At 49.3% G+C, this 18,517-nt stretch overlaps 1 protein-coding gene across 3 annotated transcripts; it reads left to right on the forward strand.

Annotated features, from left to right (window-relative positions):
• Positions 1-5,423: 5,423 nt before the first annotated feature.
• ASPHD2 (aspartate beta-hydroxylase domain containing 2) lies at positions 5,424-18,083 on the forward strand. 3 transcript variants are annotated; one of them, XR_013992527.1, is made up of 6 exons: positions 5,437-5,625; positions 9,273-10,384; positions 11,949-12,084; positions 12,511-12,558; positions 15,614-15,727; positions 16,258-16,278. XR_013992527.1 is itself a non-coding variant. In XM_081037747.1 (4 exons), exons 2-4 carry the CDS (start codon positions 9,499-9,501, stop codon positions 16,365-16,367), a joined length of 1,110 nt encoding a protein of 369 aa, XP_080893873.1. In that variant the 5' UTR covers positions 5,424-5,625; positions 9,273-9,498; the 3' UTR covers positions 16,368-18,083. The 3 variants fall into 3 exon arrangements, 1 of the variants encoding a protein (XP_080893873.1); XR_013992526.1 differs by having other exon boundaries at positions 11,949-12,558; XM_081037747.1 differs by lacking the exons at positions 11,949-12,084; positions 12,511-12,558 and having other exon boundaries at positions 5,424-5,625; positions 16,258-18,083.
• The last annotated feature ends 434 nt before the right edge of the window (positions 18,084-18,517 follow it).

Here is an 18,517-nt window from a genome sequence, read left to right on the forward strand (position 1 = left end):
ATGACACTTCTGTATATACGAACCAACCAAAATGTATCATCCCATGTGATAAATCCATTTGGAGAGATGTGCAAACTCATTCTCTAGAATTTCTGACTCAGGGTTATCTCGATATTTCCCAGAGGTAAAGCTTCCCAACTTTTATGTGGGGTAGCCTAGGGCAATGGTTTACAAACTTATTTTGGTCTTAGGATCTTTTACCACTCCGATTCAGAGGGGTCAGTATACAGAGGGTGCCAAAAAAATGTATACACATTTTAAGAAAGGAAAACTATTAAAATTGTAATACAATAGACTGATAACAAAAGCTAAAAATACAAGTCACGTTTGACTTCTGCAATGACAAGAGGTGCTCAAAGTGGTTACCATCAGCGTCCAGACACTTCTGATTATAGCAAAGTACTGCTTGAGCAACATTAACAAGTGTCCACTGTATACATTTTTTTGGCACCCCTGGTATAAAGCTGGTAAAGGGCAAGCTGCTCGGAGGGAAGCAGCTGAGAACCCCTGAACATAAATATGTTTGTCACCCCACTCCCTTCTGCCCCTTTCTCTTGTTGAACCTCAAAGCTGGAACACAATTGAAACAGCTGTTCTTGAATATCTCCAAACAGGTCAAGTCATATTGGAAACTTGCAGCCCAAACTTGCAAAAACAAAGTTCACTTTACCTAATCAAATTGCCTTTTTATAATTTGTAATTGTGTAATATTTCAAACACTCATAGAGATGACTAGGACAAACATTTATGTACCCACCAGTCAACTTGATCAAATCTCAACATTTTGCTTTATTGCTTTGGCGTTTGTAAAGGAATAAAATATCACAAATATTGTTGAAGCCCCCCCAGGTACCCTTCCCTAATCCCATTTCCATCTCCTTCTCCCCAGAAATAACCATTATGCTGAATTTGTATTAATAATTCCCATGCAAGATTTTTACTATTTATATATATTTTAATATATACTGTTTCCCGTGAAAATATATATGTGTATATGTGTGCATATATATGTATATATATACACGAATATTTTTTCCCCCGAACAGTATACTGTATTGTTTGCCTGAGGCTACATGTTATATCAATATTATTCTATACACACCAATCTGCAGTTTGCTTTTCCAGCTCAACATTATATTTTGGAGATTTATTCACATTGAAACATTTAGGTCTGGCTCACGCCCTCGAAATGCTGTATCATATTCTTCTGCACAAATTTATATGCGCCTTTATCTCTTGATGAATATTTGCTGCTTCCAATTTTTCACAAATTATACAATGTATATTCTTATAAAAGTCCCACTCAGAAAAACCTCTCTAGAGCAAGGGCTTTCAAATTTACTGACTCCCGCCCCCTATCAGAAATGTGTTTTACACTGGGATCCAGTGCAACACACACACACACACACACACACTTCTCTTAGGACATGTTCAGAAACACTCCTATAATTTCTGTTGTAATTTATTCCATTTCACTGTTTTAAATCATGGTGATGACTTACTGTATAAATTCTACAACCATCAGGGGGACTCCCAGTTTGAAATTCAGTGCTCTAGAGCATACGCCAGGAAGTGGACTGGCGGGTTTGGGGGGTGTACACACCTTCCACTTTGCTAAAGATGGCCGGAGTGACTGTGCAAATTTACACTCCAGCAGGGCTGTACAAGAGTACCTGCGGCTCCACAGCCTCAACACTTGTCACCAAGGGATTTTTCAGTTTTTGCCAACATGATGAATGCAAAATGGTGTCTCATATGGTTTTAATTGGTATCTCCATGACGAGCAGCGTGGCATCGCACTTTCCCACATGTGTATTGGTTGTGCTTTCTAGGTCTGCATTGCCTGCTTGTATCCTTTGCTCACTTTTTATTTGGTAGTTTTGTTTCATCTTTAGCTTTCTTGGCCCTTTACTTTTTAATCTAAATTTTTATGATCAGTTGATCTTTTCGCACTGAAAACATTGAGAATTTCATAAAAATTGATTTAAAGTTTATAGCTCATTCTGGGAAACGAATGTCTTTATGATGTTGCCTCTTCATCTCTGTGAAGTTTGCATATGCTGTCATTACTCACAATTTATTCTGTGCCCTCCAATAATTTTATTTCCCTTCTTTCATCGTCTCCATTTTAGTTTAATTCATTCATGAGTTCTTTACAGTTTTGTTGCTACTAAGAATAGTTGTTTCTAGTACTGTTCCAAAGGCTTCTTAATTCTTTTTCACGCCTCGTTGCACTGGTCAGAAGGTTCAATACCATGTTGATATATATAGGAGCAGAGAGAGTGAAGATCTTTGTCTTGGGCCTAACCTTTGAGGAAGAACACTCAATCACTAACCGTCAAGTATGATGTTGGATGTCGATTTTTTCGTACATGTCCCTTATCAGGTTGACATAGTTCCTCTCTAGTCCTACTTTGCTGGGAGATTTTAACCATTGAATTTTGTCAAATGCTTTTTCTACATCAATTGAGATGATTGTGCAGTCTTGTCCTTTACTTTGCTAATATGATGAGTTCAAGTAATAGATTTTCTGGTGTTGGAACAATTGTTCATTCTTGAAAAATAATTTTTAATGTATTTTTAAATTGTATTTTAAAAATCCATTTTTAATATCACTAATAACATACTAATATGTCCTTTTTAAAAGTTAAAATACTTTTCTATTTGCAAATGTATAGCATTTGCCTGGAAAGATGCATAAAAAAAATGGTTATAATGATTGTGTCAAGGAAAGGGAATGGGGTGATTGAAGGATGGGGGAGAGAAGTAGTCCTAGTAACCTCATTGGTCCTTTTGGAATTTTGTTCTGGGAGCATCTAAATCTTTTTGAAAATATTAAATCAAATGAAAACATTACAGACAATGCTGGAGTTCCTCTTGTTCATTGTGCCCAGTTCTCATTCCTTCTGGACCCACCCTGAAGTTACAAATGACAAATTTAGTGTGCTGCCTGAAGGATATTCTTTGTATTTGCAAACACTGATGTTTTAAGTTTTAAAAATGAGAACATACTACTGTATTCTTCTAGGGCTTTTTTCCTGCTTTTATATAAATCTATGTATATAGTCACAGAAACTAGAGTAACATACTGTGTTATATGCCTGTGTGTCATGTAGATGAAATCATACTGCAAGTCTAATCCCCCTTTTTTTGCTCTATTACTTGTTGAGAAGCATTATCCGTATTTCCACATATACACCTAGCTCCTTTTTCATAGCTGTACAGTATTATAAAATATGAAAACATAACTATTCTTTTATCTACCCCGGAATTTCTCTAGGGTAGATAGAGTGAAATTGTTGGTTTTTAGGGTATACACATTTGTTGTTGTTTTAACAAATACTACCAAATTGCTCTACAAAGTGACTGTACCAGTTTATTTAATGCACCCATCAAGCATTTTCTCCAGGGGCTACACATTCCCCTACTGATGTGCTGTGACCTTGACTGAGCAAGGCATGTTTTTCTCTAGATGCCCAGTGACTCCATCTATACTAGGAGGGAATCGGGTGGCCCCCACAAGTCTGTGAGACAGCATAATGATAGGCTGCCCAGCCTCAGAGTGGGTGGAGAAAGACTGCCCTAGAGAAGACAGTGCGAGGAGGAGGACACGAGTGGCAGCCAAGCCAAAGGCAGACAATTTGTGCACTTGGCCCTTCTCTCAGTTCCTCCATTAGCGCAGTGATAATTTATCTGGAGCTCTCACCCAAAAGCCCCCTCTGGAAGACCTGGATACTCTTGCCCCGGAGGGAACTCACCTCCCAGGGTCTCCCAGAGGAAGAAATGACAAGCAAGGTTAGTAAACTGTGTGTATGATAATATTGCCATTAAACAAATAAATACTCTTAACACATACAGAGCAATATAATTGCACTGGTCAAAGATAATTACAGGATTTATAGACAGTATTAATGCATAATGTACTGCAGATGGTGGGGTCTAGGAATGGAACGCACATTTACAACCATGTGAAAACTGTTTCTCTCTTTCATCCCTGTCAGTGTGATGCTGTGACTGAGTGTATACGCGCCTTTGCAGAAGTCTAAATTTGAGCAACTTTCTGAATGTGTGATGGACCAAATGCCCTGCCACCTTCTCTATTCTACTCATGCGGGCAGCGAAAAGAGACATCTTATTTAGTGTTTCTAAAAATGATGTCCTTGTCGATTACCCACACTTTGAGCAAATCTGGGTGCATTTTATGGCTTTCCAACATACTGTATGCATGTAAGCTTATGTTAGTATAATAAAAGAGAAAAAAAGTTCTCCTTTGAAGTTGAGAAAAGGGGAGATGACAGGGGGGTACGAAGTGGATTCTAAGAGGTAGCAGAGGTAGATTCTGGACCACAATAGAGACGGGTTCTGGGACCGCGCTGAGAAGTGGATTCTGGGCCCTGGGGTCATGGGAAGGGTGGGTTCTTCAGAGACCAGGTGGATTCTGAACACGGTGGTGGTGGGCTCTGGGACAGGGACAAGGTAGATCCTGGGACAGGGACAAGAGGATTGTGGGACAGAAGCAGATGGATGGTGGGCGGGCTGCCCCACTCCTGTGCTCCTAGAACCGGCCTCTGCATAGCTCCCCTGGAGCGCTGGACGCGCCCCCTCGCCGCTGTCGGCTTGTTTTTCTCCCACAGGCCTTAGGTCAAACACCACTTCCTCAGAGCAGCCTCCCTGGGGCCTCCACGCCCTCATGAGCCCCCCCCCACACACACACACTGTCATCCTCCACTCCGAGCGGCGGTGAGTTACACCTGCGACTCCCTGGGCCTCCTTTCCTCCAGGTTGGACTGTGCGCCTCTGCCCGCAGGGCCGTGTCCGAAGCCCTCAGCACACAGCACAGGGCCAGGCAAGAGACCGGTGGCCCAGTCACTACTTGGATGGAACGAGCGAGTTTTCAGTGGGACCCACGATCCTGTTTGCTTTGCGGTTTCATTGCAAGGGCCCAAGGGCCTTAGAAGTGCACGTTGCCTCAATCAATAAAGGGAAAAGGATGTCAGGGCAGGAAGGGGGGAGGGAGGGAACAGGAGGGAAGGAAAGTGAAAGAGAATGACAGGAGGAAATACGTGCAGGAGGGAGACTCGACGGTCAGAGTGGAACAGAGGCCAAGAGCAGGCGAGACCACGGGAGGGAGAGCAGAGCGAGGCACAGAGCGAGGCACGAGGGACGAGGGATCCACGCACGCCGGACTGGGCGAATTCACGGAATTCCTACTGCAAAGGGGCACGGCCGCTCCGGCAGAAGCCACCCGCGCGGGCGGCACGACTGGCGCAGAACCGCGGCGGGGGTCGGGGTCCCCGCGGGCCGGGCGCCCCCGCGCCGTCCGCGCCCCGCCCACCGCCCCGCCCCCGCGCCGTCCGCGCCCCGCCCACCGCCCCGCCCCCGCCCGGCCGGCCGCGCGCGGCATTGTGGGAGTTGTGGTCCTCGCGGCCCCGCGGAGCGCAGCGCGGCGTCGGCATCGGCGGGGCATCGGCTCGCCTCCGGCTCGGGCTCCCGCGACGTGGGCCGAGCAGCGGCGGGGCGGTGGCTCCGCGACGCGGGCAGGGGGCGTCCGCGCGTCCGCGCCCTCGGGCGGCAGAGGCGCCCCGGCCCCAGCAGCCGCCCCCGCCGACCGCGCGCCCGGCGCAGGTAAGCGGCGTCTCCAGGGGCTACGGGGCGGGAGGACCGCGCGGCCCGGCCGAGCCCGCGACACCGGGAGGAGGGAGGCGGGGGCCCGGCGGCTGCAGGCCGGCCGCTGAGGATGCCGTGGGGCGCCCGCCTGCGCCCCGCATCCCCGCCCGGCCGAGGGGCCCTGGCGCCCGACGCTCGCTGCGTGCTGAGCGCCTCGGCCACTGCTGTGCTAGCGGCCGGAGCCGGGCGTCACCCTCCAGCTCCCCCGGGCCCCTCGCGGCCCCCTCCCTCGTGTGAACTCCTCCCCGCGCCCAGCACCCTCCTCCCGGGGACCCTCCACCTCGGGCCCCTTCCTTGCTTGCTCTCGCCCTCCCCCCAGATCCGAGCATCACCCACTTCCGTGTGTCCCGTGGTGACCCTTCTCCCCTGTCCCTTGAGTGATCACCATAAGCCCCGTTTCCCGCTCTTGAGCTGATCGCCCACTTTTCCTATCAATATTCCTCTTTCCCTTGTCCCATTCCCCTCCTCCTCTGTCCGCCTGGTCACCATCCGTGTTCACCCATCCTCTGCTCTCCCCTTCCCCCGCCATTCTCCAGAGTGAGTGGGTGCTGAAAAAGCTGGCCAAGAAAGTGAGGAGAAAAAGTCTCCAGGTCCCCACCGGGAAGGGCTGGCCCCAGGGTATCTCCAGGCTCCTGGATGGAGAGGGCTACATGCATCACACACATTGCCCAGCCTGCAACCTGCAGGGGCTTCTCAGGTGGCCTGGCAGCACCTTGACGGTGACCAGAAGCTCTTTAGTATTGGGCAGCCTCTTGGACTGGTAATGGGAACTGGATTAACCAGGTTAAGGCTATGAGTCTGTCCCCCAGGTGTTCACTGTATCAGAAGTCATATTTGCTTGGACTTGCTCACCAAGTGGCCATGAATTTGGACCTTATTCCCCAGAGCCCACTGACCTTTAAGATCTGGAGTGCAGGACCGCGATGAGATGTCCCCATCCCTAATGAGGACAGAAATGAAAGATAAAAATGAACCGATGTGGGAAGGAAACTGGACGTTACTGTGGTCACTGAGACAGGAGCTGGGAAGGAGGGAAGAACCCATGCCCTCCCCACTGGGGAAATAGGGAGTTATCATTGGGTGCTGCAAGGGTCAAATGTTTGAACCAGTACTCAATAAACTGCCAATCACCCTACAAATGTAAGCGTTTCTTTTAGTGTCACATTTCAGCTGGGAGCTTGTTAATCCACCTCTGGGCTCAGAGGCGTGCCTGCATATTTTAGCTAAAAGTAACTGACAAGTGTGAAAAGTCCTAACTTCAGCTCTCAATACTGTTTATGATCTTGAGAGCAGGGTCTGAAGCTGGGGCTCAGGCATCAGGGTCTTCTGTTGCCTTTTGTTTATAGCTCAGTCGAGGGAGAGCTCCTGGCTGTCATTGTACAGAATGAGCCTTCCCCAAGGACGGGGTAAGCGGCAGGGTGGTCCAGGGAAGTCTCACTACCCTGCTCTTCCATGTCTTCATTTTGATTGACTTAAACTCTAGAGATTAGCAGAGCTCATGGGAACTAACAATTAACAGGTATTTGTCACATTATCACCATCTCACTCAGAACATTGAAGAACAACTGAACACCTCTTCTCCTGAGAGAAGGAGTTTAAAAGTTCCAATTAGGGATTTAGCTCAGTGATGGGGAAATCCTTTTAGTACAAGTGCTTGTCATCACACAGGTGATAGTTTCACACTGAATTTTAGGAATCCTGGGGTTCTGTGTGGGAGATGGCTTGCAAACAGAACACCTTTCATCCAGATTTTCTTTCCCTTCTCCTCAAGAGGAAAGAGGTACCAGTTATGGTACCTATTTCTTAGAACTAAGAGAACCAGGGGAACAGAGGGGTCTGTTTCCGTCCAGTGGGCCCAGCCTTTTCCTCTTCTCCCGAATCTGTGAAGAAACCGAGAATACGTGAGAAAAAAAATAGCTTCCCCACTGATGTATTTTTCCTAGAAACATAAAAAGTATACATGATTATTCAGCACGTATGTTTTGGGCTACTACACATTGAAGTCAAGTGATACTTTAGTCAGTCTAAGCTGGGAAGACGCAAAGAGGCAGTTAATGAGCACCGAAGGTTTCTCTTTCATTTTGAGTTTTGCAAGTCTGGGGACAAAAAAAAAAATCACTTGAGATGTGTGGCAACAAGAGTGTCCTTTAGCTATTGGAATTCTCAGTCCTGAGCTAACTCCCCCTGGTGCCCCACCTTTGGTTTGCTGGCTAATCAAGATGGGATGCCATGTGTCATAGCAGTCACCACATATTGAATGCTCTCTATGACATGATCATAAGTGCTTTACATCCATCATTCATCTTCATCCAGTGAGCCGAGCATTACTCTATCTTAGAGATGAGGAAACTGAGACTTAGAGACGGACAGTGACCTGCCCGAGGTTGGGATTAATACTCAGTCTAGCCCATCTCTAGTTTGGGTTCTTAATCTCTTTGCTACATTGCAAGAATTTTCAGTCCAAATTTTAGTCCCCAGAGAAAGGGGAGGGTACAGCTTTCCCACTTATTTAGTTGCCTTATATTCCTGAGAGAGAAGAGAGAGGGCAGAGTACAAAACGATTTGTTTGAATTATTTTGCTCCTCTAGAGGAGGGAATATATTAGACTTGGAGTAGCACGTAGACTTGGCTGTTCTCATCAGATTAGATAAAGGATGGACAGAGGGTTTCAGCTGGGAAACATGGTAGGGGTTTTATATGTAAAGGAAACATGATAGCTGGGCTGTGATCATACTTTTAGGTTATTAGGATAATCGGGGTGCTAGACACTGACCTTAACCATTGACAAGGTACGTGGCAAAGTACTTCTGTCTGTTTTGGAGACAGAGACCTCTAAAGGCTTCTGTTTCCATTCTATTCCATCATACCACTTTCGTAACTCCATGGGTGAGACCAGGGGATAGTCTCCAAGCAGTAGAAAATGCCTTGCATCTGCCAAAGCTGTGACCCCAGAGAGCCTACTTCCTTTTCCAGTTTGATTTAGGCCCAGCCCATGTCAGAAGGGCAAGAGAGATTAAATAAGATTGATGAAATGCTATAAAAAGAGAAAGTAAAATGGAAAACATGCAGTTTTAGAGTTCCTTTGCCATTTTTAAGATGCTTTTGAATCCAGATGTCTCTTTGTTTAAAAGTATAGAGATTTAAGGAGAATAAGCATTTTTTTAAAAGCCGCGATAAAAGAGTACAGAAAGTGGATAGACACTGCTTTGAAGTAAGATGAGGTCCCTGCGGTGGCTGCATGCACTTGGGGTGGGGCTGGTTATAGGACCTCTCTGAGCCTCAGTTTCCTCATCTATAAAATGGAGATAATAGCACCTCCTGAGGATGACAAAATAGGTGGGACTGCTGTGATTATCAAGCAGTATTTACTGCAGATGAATCACTGCTGGTCTTTTGGAAAATGGGTGTAGTGCTAAAATGGGGAGAGAATACACAAGATTGAGAAAATGGGGGTAGTGCTAAAATGGGGAGAGAATACACAGGATTGAGAAGTGTGTGCCCCCCTCAACAAGGACCTTATAAAAAGATCTGGAACTTTATATTGCAGTGAAGGACTCTGCCAGGTGTAAAAATGTATGCTAGTTTATTTATTTTTTTCATCCCAGGCTTGGACTTCCTAAAAAAAAATCCTTTCACAATGACCAGCCCCACTTGCTAATATGACATAAAGCAGCTCTTTCCACCCTACCCACCGTGACTTTTGTCAGACGTGGAGTGGTGGGCACAGGTGGCCTGGTTGTCTGTGAGTGCCGCCCGAGGCAGGAGCCGAGGAACAGTGGCAGCCATGCCGCCCCCTGCCCCAGCTGCCCCTTCGCCACCGTGCTAACCTGCATGGTGTGGGTGCCCTTGGGACCCCAGACGACGGACTGTCTGACCTTGCTTCACACCCTCCACAACAACTCTCCCAAGATGTCTCTCGAGTGGCTGGTGGCCTGGAGCTGGTCACTGGATGGCCTGAGGGACTGCATCGCCACGGGCATCCAGTCCGTAAGGGACTGCGACACCACCGCTGTGGTCACCGTGGCCTGCCTGCTGGTCCTGTTCGTGTGGTACTGTTACCACGTGGGCCGGGAGCAGCCCCGGCCCTACGTCTCCGTCAACTCCCTCATGCAGGGCACCGACGCCAACGGGCTGCAGAACGGGTACGTGTACTGCCAGGCCCCTGAGTGTGTGCGCTGCACCCACAACGAGGGACTCAACCAGAAACTCTACCACAACCTGCAGGAGTACGCCAAGCGCTACTCCTGGTCCGGCATGGGCCGCATCCATAAGGGCGTCCGCGAGCAGGGCCGCTACCTCAACAGCCGGCCCTCCATCCAGAAGCCGGAGGTCTTCTTCCTGCCCGACCTCCCCACCACGCCATATTTCTCCCGGGACGCCCAGAAGCATGACGTGGAACTGCTGGAACGGAACTTCCAGACCATCCTGTGCGAGTTTGAGACCCTCTACAAAGCTTTCTCAAACTGCAGCCTCCCGCAGGGCTGGAAAATGAACAGCACCCCCAGTGGGGAGTGGGTCACCTTTGACTTGGTCAATCAGGGCGTGTGTGTTCCCAGGAACTGCCGGAAATGCCCACGGACGTACCGCTTGCTCGGAAGCCTTCGGACCTGTATTGGGAACAATGTTTTTGGGAATGCATGCATCTCCGTGCTGAGCCCTGGGACCGTGATAACGGAGCACTACGGACCCACCAACATCCGCATCCGATGCCACTTAGGTAGGTCACTCGGCCGGGGGTCTCCCGGCACACACCCTCCTCTGTACAGGCCGCCCGACTCACAGGAATCCAGACGTCACGAAAGCTCAGGAGTCAGAATGGTGCTTTTCCACATTCTTCACTATGCCTCTATCACAAATTGATGAATCACCTGTAAACCATGTTGACAGCAGAGGTTGGGTCAAAAAAGGAACCCGTGACCCATATACACCTACTTTCTGACAGAAGCTCCGTGCAAAGGAGCTTTCTGCACTGATGGAAATGACCTTCCCCTGCATTGTCCAGTATGGTAGCCGGTAGCCACGGGTGACTGACTGTTGAGTGCTTGCGAGGCGGCCAGTGTGACTGAGGAACTCGATTGTTGACTGAATCTAAATTGAAATGGCCACCTATGGCTAGCGGCTACTGTATTGGACAGCGGAGCGCTAGAGCCAAAGGCTGTTACGATGATTACTGAGGTTCATAATGATGTCGGGGAGGCTGGGAAAGATACTGAAGTGCCTTCGGAATCTTCAGGGAGGCACTGATGCTTGGTGGTGATTTTCCTCAGTCCAGGGAAATTGGTCATACGCAGATTGTGTGTAGCCCCGCTTTTGAGGACGAGGTTGGAGTCCGATTGCCTATATTGCATCCTGGCCCCACCACAAGCTGCCTGTGTTACTTTGGGCAAGTCACTTCATCTCTCTGAGCCTCAGTTTCCCCATTTGGAAGGTGGAGGTAAAAAGGGTCATGTGTAAGGTTACTCTGAGGATCTAGTAAGAGAATGTGTGTGGTAAAACACTTGTTCACAGGGAGCCTGATAGAGGGTGAGTACTTAATAAAAGTAGGCTGGAAAACAACTTGGTAAATAGGGATATTAGTTCCCCGGAATGCCTCATTTGTTCCTGGTGAGTCGTGATAATGGCTTGGTTACCTGGGGCGATGGCACCACGGGTAGCATCCCAGACTAGAAGAGCATGCTGGGAGCCTTGCAAAGGCCCAGCTTCGGGAGTTTGCAGCACTGCCTCTGCCTCAGGATGGAGGCGGGAAAACACACACCCAAGGAGCCTGACGGGGGCCGGAGCAGAGGTTCATAAGTACTTCCGCAGGGGGACCTGGGGGCCGCCTGGGGGGACTTGAGTGGGGTGCCCCAGGCCCTCCACCCCCTCTTCACCCAGAGCCTTCTGCTTCTCCTACTCTCTGGGGATTCTGAGTAAGCTGTGGCTTGGACAGAGGGCGTCACTGCTTTAAAAAACAAAAAGGAGTTGGTTTTGAGCAGTTAATGCTGAGTATTTCAAGAGGAAAGTCTGGACAGGGTTGAGGCTGTGGAGGAGAATAGCTTGTCTTTCTTGTCAGCTGTGTGACTTTGGGCAAGTAATTGAGTCTCTCTGTGCCTCAGTTTCCTCATCTGGGGAGGTAGTATTTATCGCACAGGCTTGTTGAGAGGATTGAATAACTATCTTCTTTAGCTCCGTGACATGGTGCCTGGCATGTGACAGCATTCGACAAATGAGTAGCTTTTAGGATCAAACACCATATTGAACAGTGTGAGAAAGGATTCATAAGACACGGTCTCTGCCCTCAGGAAACAAGAGTGGGAAGTGAACAGGCGTTGGAAGCAAACACTCCTGGACTCAGATCCGTGAGCCCCATTTGTCGAGTGACCTTGGGCATGGCCCTGAAACTCTTTGAGACCCCGTTTTCTCCTTTCTCAAATGGAGGTAATGATACCACCCTGGAAGGCTGGTTGGAGGATCAGAAGTGCTGGGTGTCCATGAGAGGGGCTCTGATGAATCCAAGAGACGATCCATCCTCTAAGTGATAATGACCATGACCAGTAAAATCACACTGAGGCAACACTCAGGTCAGAGGTCGTGAGGGCTGCAGGCGGGCTACTCAGGGGGGGTGGTCTGACCTGAAAGGGTTGCTGGGACCACCAGGGTAGAGCTGTGGAGGGGCCTTCCCCTGGGGGCTTGGGAGAGCCATGTCCGCTTGCTGGGGAGTCCAGTTGTGGAGGCTGGAGTTGGAGAGGTCGGGTGGGAGCGAACCCCAGAGGGCCCCCATGCCAGGCTTCGGAATTGAGGCTGTGAGCAATGGGGGACAATACTGTTCGTTTTAAAAGGTTTTCCTTTTGTGTTTTTTAAAAGCTTCAGAATGATGTCGGGAAGGGCGTTTGAGGATGGAATTCCAGGCAGGTGTGTTGAGTAGGTGTGTTGAGATTTTCCTCCTGTATATTAGTGCCTTTTGTGCGTCTCCCGTATACGTGTGTGTGTGTGTGTGTGTGTGTGTGTGTAAATCACACCCACACAGGCCCTCTCTATGACCCGTATTTCCCTTCTTGGCCCAGCTAGTTACTGGCCGCCAGGAAAAGTGGGCCACGTCATGTTCCCCGGACAGCAGGAAGCCTTGGAAGACATCCCACTGCAGTCGGGCTAGTCCATGGTTGGGTTTGCTCAGCAGTTCCTTCTTTCCACTGTCATGCCCACATTGATGTCCACCTAGGAAAGAAACAAAGATGTGTTTGAGTCACGTGACTGTGGGTGTTGACGGAGAGGGAGTCTAGATAATGAGGTCACCCAGGTGCCTGGCAGCCACACCTCTACCAGTTACGTGGCTCAAGGTGGAGGAGGCATGTTTGGTTCCAGAACTGTGCTCTTGAAATGCCAACCCTCCTCCTCTCTTTCTGCCTTCTGTCTGAACTGTGATCGGTGGCACTGCCCCTCCGGAGGAGTGCAGCCCCAGCCACGGCCCTTCATGTACCCAGTCCATCTGTGTGGTACACATTGGCTGAGCCCTCTAGAGGTGGCGTCACGCAGTCTCGACGCCATCGGGAGCTAGGGAACATCTGTGACCCAGACTTCCCTCAGCATTGTTTACGGGGCTGGGACATCCTGAGCACACTGTCACAGATCTCCAGGAAACACCCTCGGACGCAAACGAGGCGGGTGTTACTGGGGAGGCAGATACCCATCTAAATGGCCAGCCCCCAGCAAAGGGTAGATGAAAATGCACGAGCATACTCAGCAAATTCTCACTAAGTAAGTACAGTTTAACTCTCATTTTCCTTCCATGCGTATGCTATCAGATTTCTGGGCTGCCCAGCTGCGTGCTACCAGCAGATCAGCTCATGTTTGCCTTGCCCACCCTGAGTGCCAGCCAGCTGCCAGCCTCCTGAAGTGGGGGCTGCTGGTAGAGAGGGCCCTGTCTCCACCCTTCTCCTACTTCCTCAGTGGTCTGTGGGGACAGAGCAGCAAACCCTAAGCCAGAGAGGGACCTGGCCATATGGGATTAGCCCAGGCCCTGTGTGGGAGCTGTCTGTTCCCAGGAGCCACTTGAATGCTTTATTTGGGGGAGTATTGATTACTTCTGCCAACTAAACTGGTTGGTGGGTGAGACGCAGGAATGGTAGGCCACTAGAAGACTGGAGCAGAGGGTATGGGGAGGCAGAGGAGAGTAAGCAGGGGGCTGGCAAGCCAGCAAACCAGGCCAGTTTTCTGTTGTACCATGGTGTGTGGCAGTGAATTATTTAGTGGCTCAGAGAAAGACGCGCTTCTTTCTGAAACCCTAGGGGAGACTGTCCCTGCAGAGAACTTCCTATTCCTAAAGACCTCCACCCGATCCAACGAGTTAGGGCACGCATGAAAAGAGGACGTGGCCTGTGGGGCTCTCTTCATCTAGGACAGTGAGCGGCGGCTGAACCCCTTTACAGCCTTACCCCCCACCCCCAGCAGTTGTTAACAGTAGCGGCAGAGCTTGGTTTCAGAGAGCGGACAGCCTCAGCCGATTCAATGAAATGTATATTGATGGTTGAAACTTATGTTAACTGCGGGAAACTCAGCAATCACCTGACTGCCATTGCTACTAATGTAATAACTAGCATTTATATCATACTGTCCAGCATTGTAAGAGCTTATTCTTTGGAGCCAGACAGATTTGGATTCAAATCTCAGCTCCCGCAAGGACTAAATAGTGAGTTCCAGCAGGTCACTTCTCTAAATCTCAGTTACTCCATCTGGAAGGGAGGTGAAGTGATGTCTATAATGTGTTTGACACAAACCTGCTCATTGTAAGTCTTCAGTTATTGGTAGCAAGGACAGTGGTCATGTAGCCCTGGAAAGTAAGTATGCTAATGTCCCCTCTTTACAGACAAGAAGCTATGGCTCAGAGAGGTTGAGTGCTTGTCCAAAGTCACACAGCACGTAAGAGCCAGAGCCGGTCTCTGAGTGCAGGTCCTCTGTCCTTCCCAGTCCTCCATGTGGCCTCTGTTAGAATTCCTACTGCATATGTGCTTCCTGGAGTCATTCTGGTTCAGAGAGTGCATTAAAATACCCTGCCTGTTAGAGAAAGGGCTGTTTCATGTTTGTCATAAAGGGGCATTAGGTCACAGCGGGAATGCCAACTGGCCCAGGGTTTGTCCCAGTGAGTCACTGAGGATGGATGAGAGCACAATTCCAGCTCCTTTTACAGAGCCCCGATTTCTCTTGGGTCAATCCTGGAAAGTTACCAGGCTGACCCAACCTCTTTTGAATCCATTAGTGACGGGCCCAGTGTTTCCCAGACCCGTGGATTGGAAATGGGAGTGTGAAAGCACAGGCACAGCAGTATTTCAACTAGACCCCTCTTTCCAGGGGTAGGCACCCGAGCCTGGGACTCATTACTAGTGTTTTCAGCATAGGGCTCCGTACGAAGGTGTCAGTCTGTTTCCTCTGGAAGATCAGGCGTTGCCGAAGGGGTGTCCTCCAGTATTCCAGAATAAGGCCAGGGAAACTTGGGCTAAGAACAGGCCATCCTCGGGCCTCCAAATGGATTGAAAGATTGGAACCCAAAGAGGAGGGCACTGTGTGAACCTTTGCGTCTTTCATCTCACCTGAAACAGCCCTAGAGAGGGGACTGTAGGAAACAGAATTATTGAAAGGTGGGGCTCTGAACCTGGCTTCCTCAATTTCCAGGGGTCCCATGGTTGGGCTCAATGGTAGAGCAAGCCTTGGTGCCGGGCTTTAATCGGAGGAGTCCTTGACCTAGGACAGGTTAGGCCAATGGAGGAATGAGTTTTTCCAGGGAGCTTGGCGAGGATCCAGGCGCACACCCCCTTTGCCCTATTGAACTACCCCCACCCCAACCCGGGCATCTGAGGGGTGAAGTGTGGGTGCTTCGGAAGTCGAGCGTTCTCCCCAAAGCAGCTATTCCCTGACTTCCGGCCACCCCGATCATGTCTGCCTTCATTCTCTCTTCTCTGCTTTCCGTGCCAAGGTCTGAAAACTCCAAGTGGCTGTGAGCTGGTGGTGGGGGGCGAGCCCCAGTGTTGGGCAGAAGGCCGCTGCCTGCTCTTTGATGACTCTTTCCTACACACCGCTTTCCATGAAGGTGAGTGTCTGCCTTCCACGCTGCTGCTTTTTTTTTAATTGACTGTATTTTTAAGTGTAGTTTTAGGTTTCCCGAAAAATTGAGCAGAAAGTACACATCACCTCCATATACAATTTCCCCTTTTATTAACATCTTGCATTAAGTGTGGTACATTTGTTATAATGCACGGGCCAATATTGGCACATAATTAAAGTCAACAGTTTACACTAAGGTTTGCTCTATGTTGTACATTCTGTGGGTTTTGACAGATTATAATGACATGTGTCCGCCATGACAGGATCATACGAAATAGCTTCCCTGCCCTAAAAGTCCTCTCTGCTCCACCGCCCCCAAACGCCCCCTCTCCGTCTGCCTATTTCCTTTTATGTGCTCTGCTGAGAACCTTAGGAAGCCATGATCGTATTCTTGACCAGAGAGGAGATCTTCCCAATCTGTGCCTGAAAACTAACCATGTGGGCTTCTCCTCTGCCTGAGTCCAGGCTCTGGAGCTGTTTGAACCTTCCTTCTCTCGCTTCCCCCCCCCCCCCCAGGTTCAGCAGAAGATGGCCCAAGGGTGGTTTTCATGGTGGATTTGTGGCATCCAAATGTCGCTGCGGCTGAACGGCAGGCCCTGGATTTCATCTTTGCTCCAGGCCGATGAGAACATTTGTGGTGCTGGGGTCGGCGAGAATGGCCGTGGGTCAGCCTGGGCAGGCTTGGTACTGTCCGGCGCCCACCCGCAGTAACGATTCCATGCTCAGAAACCTGCCTCAACAGAAAGCTCTTATTTGGGATTTTTATCCCATGTTGGGTCCCTCTTCCCTTTGGTTATTGTGTGTGGGAAATCTTCAGCTTGTATTCCCTTGGATTTTTTTCCTCCCCATCATTTGCTTCTGCGGTTCCTTTCTGCCTGATGGCGCATTACTTTGCTCGGTGTGACCAGAGGCTCGGTAGCCCTGTTGTCTGTGTCACGTTGCTACTTGGTTTTTTCAGTCCTCTGAAATAGAGTTATCAAATGGTTATTTGTCTGAACGTAATCACGTAAAACTTCTTGTGGTCACCTTCAAAGAAAACAACAAAAACACCACACTGCAAACCAGAGCGCGGAAAACTGCAAACCTCTGCGGCTGCCACAGTGACACAGGGAACCCCTCAGCCCCCGCAGGGCAGGGGGAGAGTCTGCAGTCCTGGCATCCAGCCGCTTCCATGGCAGGGTGGACACGGTCAGGGGCAGCGCCAATGTCACGGCCTGGGGACATGTCACCATCTGCTCACCCCACCCCACGCCCTTCAGGTCCCTGACCGTAGAGAGCATTTGGCTGGTGGGACTGGAGGCCTTTTTGTGACACTGCTTTCCTTCAAAGCCGAGGCTGGTGTCCTCAAGAGCCCAGGGGGGGCTCCCATGGGTCAGCGACAGAAGGTGTGACTCACTTCCCTCACTGCCTACAGAAACCCTACTGCCAGACCAGACCTGGACAGTTCCCTATTTTAACTGTTTTCATGATGAACTTCGAGATCACCAGGTTGGCTGATGGGAGCTGTGGCGGGATAAGACCTCACTCATCCGGTGACATTCTGGAAAGTTTCTCTGGCAAAACTGGAATCCTAGATCTGACCAAATGTCTATTTTGTTTTGGAGTTCTGTTGCCTATGATTTTCCATTTCTTTGTCTGTACATAAATGTCCAAACGCTGGACTCGGAGAGAGTGGAAGAGTCAGCCCTGTGTCTTGTCATTGCACAAGGCGTGTGCTAAGTGACAGCAGCCTAAGCCAATGGGGGAGCAAGGACACTGGGAAGACGTACAGACCCAAAGGACCCATAGTCACGGTGCGGGCTTTTTGGTCTCCTGTGAAGGACATGGCCAATTTGAGGCACTAAGTCTAGAAAGAGCCTCCTGTGAGGCAGTGTGTGAAAGGGCAGCCTTCAGCCATACTAGAGATGCCATGTTTGAATAATGTATCATGGCCGTGTCCGATGGATGAGCTGTGGAGCTTGTCACATGTGCAGGGACAGTGTTTCTATCCAAATGGAAACCAACAGCTTCTGGTTTCCAGAACAACCTCCAGAAATAAACATCTGAAATGCACTAGGCAATTACTAGCAAGTATGCAGAGTAAACGTGTCTACAGTTGAGTAAAATTTCTACAAGATATTTTTCAGTGATTAGAATGCAGGAACGGGCAAACATTTCAAAACACCTGAAGTATTTTTACTCATTAAGTATTTGTTAAAGAATCACTGAGGTGCATGATTTCTGTACATACCAACTGCTCTACGTTTACAAAGTCAAGAGCCCACACAGGTACCTGGCTGCCTGTACTCGTGTGACATGGTTGGGGAACAGGAGGTAAATAAAGGATCTTGCTGTAAACCAGAGTGAAATGGTAAAGTTGTCTGTTGGGAAGAAGATATGACTTGGGCAGAAGCCCTGAAAGGGGCACACGTGTGAGTTCGAGGCTCTTGGTTTTTAGATTGTGTCACAGTGACATGTGGGACCCTAAAAGTGACCCAGTATAGTGAATGAAGCAACATGGAGTTCTAAAATAATGGGTGTGGGGCGGGGGGTGGGGGGGAAACAAGCAAATCTATGGATGTTAAGGAACTGCAGGTGTCACCCTGGGCAAAGAGCAAGGACTTTGGCTTAAGGAAAGCTGAGGATTTGGAACCCAGTGCCAGGAGCTCGTTCCCACGCGACCTTGGGCAGGTTACGGAGACTGGGAGCCAGTTTGCTCCACTGTAGAGATGGTGCCTGGCACATAAAGCAACGATGTTGGTTCCCTTTCTGCGGTCCCAGTGATTCTAAGCAGTTA

This window comes from Rhinolophus hipposideros (assembly GCF_964194185.1).
Source record: "Rhinolophus hipposideros genome assembly, chromosome: 24".
NCBI lineage: Eukaryota > Metazoa > Chordata > Mammalia > Chiroptera > Rhinolophidae > Rhinolophus > Rhinolophus hipposideros.